General features: G+C 42.0%; 1 protein-coding gene across 1 annotated transcript in view; it reads left to right on the forward strand.

Annotated features, from left to right (window-relative positions):
* The window catches only part of AP5M1 (adaptor related protein complex 5 subunit mu 1), an 8,159-nt gene extending 1,923 nt beyond the window's left edge, over positions 1–6,236 (forward strand). Inside the window, exons 2-8 of the mRNA XM_072337479.1 lie at positions 894–1,539; positions 2,927–3,154; positions 3,703–3,842; positions 4,380–4,465; positions 4,570–4,685; positions 4,944–5,040; positions 6,015–6,236. Coding sequence (XP_072193580.1) covers positions 894–1,539; positions 2,927–3,154; positions 3,703–3,842; positions 4,380–4,465; positions 4,570–4,685; positions 4,944–5,040; positions 6,015–6,097 — 1,396 coding nt within the window. The 3' untranslated portion in view covers positions 6,098–6,236. The remainder of the gene's footprint in view (positions 1–893; positions 1,540–2,926; positions 3,155–3,702; positions 3,843–4,379; positions 4,466–4,569; positions 4,686–4,943; positions 5,041–6,014) is intronic.
* Positions 6,237–7,067: the final 831 nt, after the last annotated feature.

Genomic DNA, 7,067 nt, shown 5'->3' on the forward strand with positions numbered 1-7,067 from the left:
TTTTGAGCAGCAAAAACATACTGTTTCCTTGTTGTTCAAAACAGACGTGAGACTGGAGGGTGGTGTTTCTCTCATCTGTATCCTGTTTACAAATCCCATAGCTCTGGCTTCTTTCTGCTTATGCACACCTTTTCCTTTCTGCTTATGCACACCTTTTCCTTACAGGAAAAAAAATGGTGCTCTGGATGCATGATTGAGAATCAAACAAAAAAGCACAGTCACAAAAACAAGCATGAGGAAGGATGGCTGCCTCCAGCAAGGGGCTGCTGCTCTTGTAGATTAGCAGAGATGGTGCAAGTGGGACGTGGGGGCAACGGGATAAGAACCACACAAGTGCTCAGGAACGTTACATGTGGAGGTGATAGATAAAATGAAATACCCCATTGCTGGGATAACAGAGACCATAGCAATCTAAGAAACAGGATGTCAATATACTTATAAAAATGGGGGGGGGGTATAAGTGAAGGCGTTGATGTACGTGGGTATTTTTTCCCCCCGTGTTTGTTTATAAGTGTGGGCCTGGGCACAAAATCATGGCCTGAATACAGATTGGCTACAAGGTGATTCATAAAGTGATTCTTCTTGTTCTCTGGCGTGCAGCTGATGATATGACTTTGAGGGGCCGTGAGTAACTGCTATAGGAATCCATAAAAAAGAATACTGAAGAGTTAGGCTGTCATCAGACTTGATTGAAGAGGCTCAGGGGAGTCTGTAATTCAAACAAAAAATGGTAAAAAAAAAAGACCAACAATTTTTCATTGCCATCTATTAAGGCAACTCTTCAATTCATCTTGATAGGTTTAGGTTAACAATGTGTTTCTGCTTTTAGGAGTCCTGTATTTTGAGTAGGAAAAGAGGAGTAGCACTGAGACGCTCTTGGTTCTGTATTGCAGGCGTTACCCCACGGTTGAAGCACGTGCGGAGGCCTTCAATGGCTCAACACACGTGGCTGTTCCTCCTGACAGCGATTTCCTCAAGGCCATGCTATTTGAACTCAGGCTCACGGATAGCCAGAGCTTTGTGGAGCACCGAGATACGTGCACTCGAATCGATCACTCGTCAGTGCGCTCGGTTCGCGTTGAGGGAGGAGACCTTTGGCCTGTGGTGGCCTTCCAGAAGAGTGGGCTGATCTACGCCTGCCTGCCGCTGGTTGAGGATACCTTGGAGCCTCGGCCACCCCTCCTCAGCATCCCTGGGCTCTCACAAGGACTCGCTCTTCTGTTTGGCATCCTGGACTACATTTCTCCCAGTCGGAAGAATGAAGCGGAGTTGAGTGCAAAAGCAGGCCAGCTTCGCACTTTGATCATACAGGCCTGTCCTCTTGGCACCCCCTTAAACACAAACATCAGCAGCTTGAGCAGCTCGTTTGATGACATTCAGGTTGTTCCCACAGACGTGAAGCAACCGGCCTGGAGATCCAACACATATAAAGGCAAACCTCAGGTCAACGTCTGCATCGCTGAAAAAGTCAAATGTATGCAGTATGACAAGAGAGATGTTGTGGACATGTGGCAGGTGTATGGAGCTGTGAATTGCAAGGTGAGAGCAGTCGTTGTGCCAGTCTAACCACCATGTTTTTATTGTGAGCACACTGGGAAAGCAAACACGGGTTTCCTTTCACTCAGTGACTTCCTAATATTGTAGAATTTGAAAGATTAGCAAGCTATTGAATATTAGACTCATGTGCTAGTAGTGTGCTTTATTTTGATCTTTACTGTTTAGTCCCGCATGCTTCACACATTTATCAGTAACTATTTCTGGGCCCTCGCTTTCCAACAGTAGCTACATTGCATGCATTTTACCTTTATTTTTTCTATTCAATTCTAAGTGAAATAGAGAAAAGACATTTCATACCATCTTTGCATATAAAGGCTTAGAAATGGTAGTGCTAACACTTAATTCATTTCCACCTATCTAATAAATGATTAGAAGCTATTTCTGAGTCTTCTATTTGAGTGTCTTTGCTTGAGCATTTTTAATTAATCTTCCTACCACACAAAAATGTAATTTCCTATCCTCCTGCATTCTATTCAACTCTTTGAAAGGCTAGATAATAGCAGGACAAGGGGAAATGGTTTGAAGTTGAAGGAGGGAAGCTTTAGGTTGGATGTCAGGGTGAAGTTCCCCTGTACTCGGCATTGATGAGGCCTCACCTCGAGTACTGTGTTTTGGGCACCTCAGCACAAGAAGGACATGGAGGTACTGGAGCAGGTCCAGAGAAGGGCAATGAGGCTTGTGAAGGGCTTGGAGAATCAGCCCTACGAGGAGAGGCTAAGGAAGCTGGGGCTGTTTAGTCTGAGGAAGAGGAGGCTGAGGGGAGACCTTATTGCCGTCTTCCAGTACCTGAAAGGTTCTTACAGTGAGAGTGGGGCAGGTCTCTTCTCACTAGTGACATGTGACAGGACGAGGGGAAATGGCCTCAAGTTGCACCAGGGCAAGTTCAGGTTGGATATTAGGAAGAACTTCTTTACAGAAAGGGTGGTTAGGGACTGGAATGGGATAAACATGGTTAGGTACTGGAATGGGCTCCCCAGGGAGGTGGTTGAATCGCCATCCCTGGATGTGTTTAAGAGCCGTTTGGATGTGGTACTCAGGGATATGATTTAGCAGAGGTTTGTTGTTGTCGTGTTTGTGGGGGTTTTTTTTGTTTGTTTGTTTGTTTTTGTTTTTTTTTAGAGATAGGCTACTGGTTAGGCTGCGGTTGGACTTGATGATCATCAAGGTCTTTTCCAACCTGAGTAATTCTATGATTCTATGAAAAGAGAAAGGGACTTTGTTTTGGAAGTATTTGTCTGTACAAATGTTTGAAGCCAGCTGAAAAGTTTTAGTCTGATGGTTTAATGTTTGTGCTTGACTTTCGAACATCTAATTCTGACTTGAAGGAAATGTTGTAGAATAACTTTTTGTCTTCATTTTTTTTTTCAAGTGTGATATCGAGGGAGCTGCACCAAATGTAACCCTCACTTTGAATCTCCCGACCAATGGCTCTCCGCTCCAAGATATCTTTGTCCACCATTGCGTGACATCTGTTGACCCTGCCATGCTCATGTCCAGCAGTGTTAACCCATTGGATGATTCTGTCTATAGTGGACCTTACAAATTTCCTTTTGTTCCTCCTTCAGAGTCATTTAACTTGTGTTACTACACTTCCCAGGTAATGCCATCACCGACACTGGTTGTTTTCTAGTCTTCAAACAGGAATACATGTGTTGTTGGATGCACCCAGGGTCATGGTTTAGTGGGCATGGAAGTGATGGGTCAACAATTGGACTTGATGATCTTAGTGAGCTTTTCCCACCTTAATAATTCCATGATTCTATGATAAATGACTTTCAGTCATACAAGGAGATAGAAATCTCCTCATATAGTAAATTGCATGGAATGCTTTTCAGGACTTAAGTCATCTGAGTCACTTTCATAACATGACAGTACCTTCGACTGCTTGGCATTACTGTTCATACTTGAAGTGAACCACTCAGTGCCTGATTTAGACAAAGGGAATCCAGGCTGAGGTGTCAAGAGCATATGTAACAAACCTATGTATTGTGAGCAGCCCGAAGGGTTTGACAGATACTGTTCAAAACCAATCAGCAATTAATAAGTTCGTTAGTCTCTAATGTACTTCAGCAATTAAGACAGTATATAGCTGATCTTATCATGATATTGCTGATATGTCTTGAGAATGAACATGGTTTTCTCCAGGTGCCGGTTCCACCAATTTTGGGATGTTATCAGCTCATTGAAGAGGGATCACAGTTGAAAATAACAGTAAACTTGAAGCTTCATGAAAGCATAAAGAATTCTTTTGAGTACTGTGAAGCTCGCATACCCTTTTTCAACAGGTAAGAGTAAAGAAATCTTACATACATTTCCTCCTTTTCTCTGTGATCTTCCCAAAATGAACTTCCTGGAGGTCAGCGTAACAGATTGAGCTCCATCAAAGGACCAACACTGGGCATCGACCTTGGTAATGTTGGGAAGCCTTGGAATTCTTGTGACTTCTGATTGGAATATTCAGTAGCGTTCTCAATACCTCCACTAAGTATCATGTTTCCCTGTGGTATTTTTTCATGTGAAACACTGCCACAAACCTCCAGGTGGATCAAGTCTTGAGATAGTTTCTAGCCTCAGGTTACCTGTCAGTGAACTGAAGACAGTAAAATACCAACAACTCACTGAATACTACTGGGTTGAAAGCACAGTGATTTCACTCTGCTCTGTAATTTCTTTCCACGAATTAACAGTGTACGTAGATATATGTGATTTGTCCGTACACACATAAGTATTTCAGCAATTGTTGCTTTAACAAAATGATTACTAACAAATAACTGAATAATATTAATTCCGGTGGCCTTATTGCTCTTTTTTCATACTTACAGGGGCCCAATTGCTCATTTAGAGTACAAAGTTAGTTATGGCCAGCTGGATTTGTCACGAGAGAAGAGCCTCCTGGTTTGGGTCATCGGTAAGTACAACACTCTTGTGCACTTATCCTTCCTCCCCAACCTGGTTTTCTTTAGTGGAAGCACAGCTGTGTAATTCCTTGACAGATGTTGTTTCTGGCTTTAGGGCAGAAGTTTCCTAAATCTTTAGAAGTTTCTCTCACTGGAACTGTGTCTTTTGGTGATGTAGGCGAAGAGCACCCAACTGATTATGTTTGCACTGGCAACACAGCTTATGTAAAAGTAAGTCGTAGTCTCTGTAAAAAGATACCTCAGTAGTCACACTTTTATTATCTTAAACCAACTACAAAGGTATTGATCAGACTTAATTGTTAACCCCTTTTTGTTATCCTCAGCGTGGAGTCTTTTCTGACTTACATGAATTGATATGCTGTCACTTTGGGGTACTTGCACACCAAGAGCACATAATGCAGGTCACCAGTATTTGCACAACAACCACGACATTATGCATCTGATCGTGTATTTCCTTTCATTCCATAGATGTATTTTAGGATCCCAGACTTCACACTTACAGGGTGTTACGTGGACCAGCATTCTGTTCAGATCTTTGCGCCAGGAAAACCCAAAATCACTGCATGTGAGTTACTAAAAATGTCAGTTATTTTGCTGAATCAGTTACACGCCGGATGCCAATGATTTAAGATACTCATTGGATGTCAGTTACTAAAATTATGTAACTAAAGTTGTACAAATGTACATTTAAGTCCTTTGGAATAGGGAATGTCAGTACCCTTTTAGGTGTGCTAAATTACCCCTGATGTTTTACAGTGTTCTACCTAATGATAGGACTTTAACGGGGAGACAGAGAACACTTTTCCATAGTCCGCCCTCTTGCTTAGGATGCTTCAATTTGGAGATATATGTGGTCTGGCAATACAGACTGCAGGTCAGAATGCAGCTCCTGCATGCAAGCTGCGGCTGTTGCTGTCTTAGTTTCATCATACCAACATCTGCTGGTGTCGGTGGAGCAGAGACCAATCTGCCTATTCTTGAGTTAACATTGCAAGTCTGCACCAAAAATACACTGCGAACACTGTAAGCACCAATGAAATCTGGCTACTGCTGTCTAATTGAAGCATTTCTGTTTGTTGCTCTCTGTCTTTTGCAACTTCTATCAGTCATGTTAAAAGTGTGCAGATGCCTTTTGAAAGCTGTGATCCACACTGTTAACTTTGTGACAGGTCACAGTCAGTCCTAAATTGTAACATTAAAAAAGCATCATTTCCATACTGTATGTTTTATGTCAAGTATGCAATTTATATTCATGGAACAAAATCCAAGCTATCCACCTGCTTTTGACTTAACCTCTGTTTGAATTTTAAGCTCATGACTGATACATTAGTAAAGGTAATTGGAGCTGAGACTTTAAATGTATTATTATCAGAAATAATTTTCAAATAATAGTAAGAGTCTTAGAGTTTAAGGAGGCCATTATGGCTTTTCTGTAAACTTGTAAGGATGGATTAGTAATCTCTTAACTTGGTTGAAGGAATGGCTGATTGTAAGGCACTCCGTAATGCTTATTTTTCTTGTTTCTTTTATTGTTTTTAGCTCGGGAACTGATTTCATCTGATTATTACATCTGGAATTCCGAAGCATCAGCACCTACCATGTACAAAAGCTTATATTACTAATGTGACTGATTGATTTTTGTATTTCAATGAAATAGCAAATGAAAGTAGTGCCACAGTACCATGAAAATAAATTTGTTCCTGCTCTTGTATGTTTGTTTAAAAATGTATCTCGTTAGAGAAACAAATAAGTCATTTCACTTAAGTATGTATGTTGGTTTTAAATTGTTTAAACCTGGATAACAGCTTAGGGAAGATAATTTGAAATAGTTTTTTTCTGGCTATTTTTACTCTCCCTTCTAACACCAAGAGGTACAGAATAGGTACCTAAAGGCACAGACAATACTGACTGGTCTGACAATGATCAGTGACCCAAGAGATGGATCACCTCCCTGTGAGCTGGTTCTCCATGATTCATAGAAACATAGACTGGCTTTGGTTGAAAGGGACCTTAAAGCCCATCCAGCCCAAACTCCTGGCAGAGGAGAAGAGCACTGGAGGTCATTACCTGGGCCTGAGCATGCGAGCTGTGCTGGCCAGGAATCACAGTCATAGAATCATAGAATGGCCTGGGTTGAAAAGGACCACAATGCTCATCCAGTTCCAACCACCTGCTATATGCAGGGTCACCAACCAGCAGCCCAGGCTGCCCAGAGCCACATCCAGCCTGGCCTTGAATGCCTGCAGGGATGGGGCATCCACAGCCTCCTTGGGCAACCTGTTCCAGTGCGTCACCACCCTCTGGGTGAAAAACTTCCTCCTAACATCCAAACTAAACCTCCACAGTCTCAGTTTAAAACCATTCCCCCTTGTCCTATTACCATGATGATCTTAGCCATCTCTTCAAACCTTCATGATTCTTTGATTATAAATAGTACCGAACAGACTTTCTGGATGAAACTTCACCTTTATATAGTAAGGATAGCAGAAATGATGCAACAGATCTCTAAGACATTAAAGTCCATGTATAATGCATTAAGCACAGTGAAACCTGGCTGACATTTCCCAATGCAGTGGTGATGGGGAGCCTTCA

Source organism: Excalfactoria chinensis, chromosome 5 (assembly GCF_039878825.1).
Source record: "Excalfactoria chinensis isolate bCotChi1 chromosome 5, bCotChi1.hap2, whole genome shotgun sequence".
NCBI classification, from domain to species: Eukaryota; Metazoa; Chordata; class Aves; order Galliformes; family Phasianidae; genus Excalfactoria; species Excalfactoria chinensis.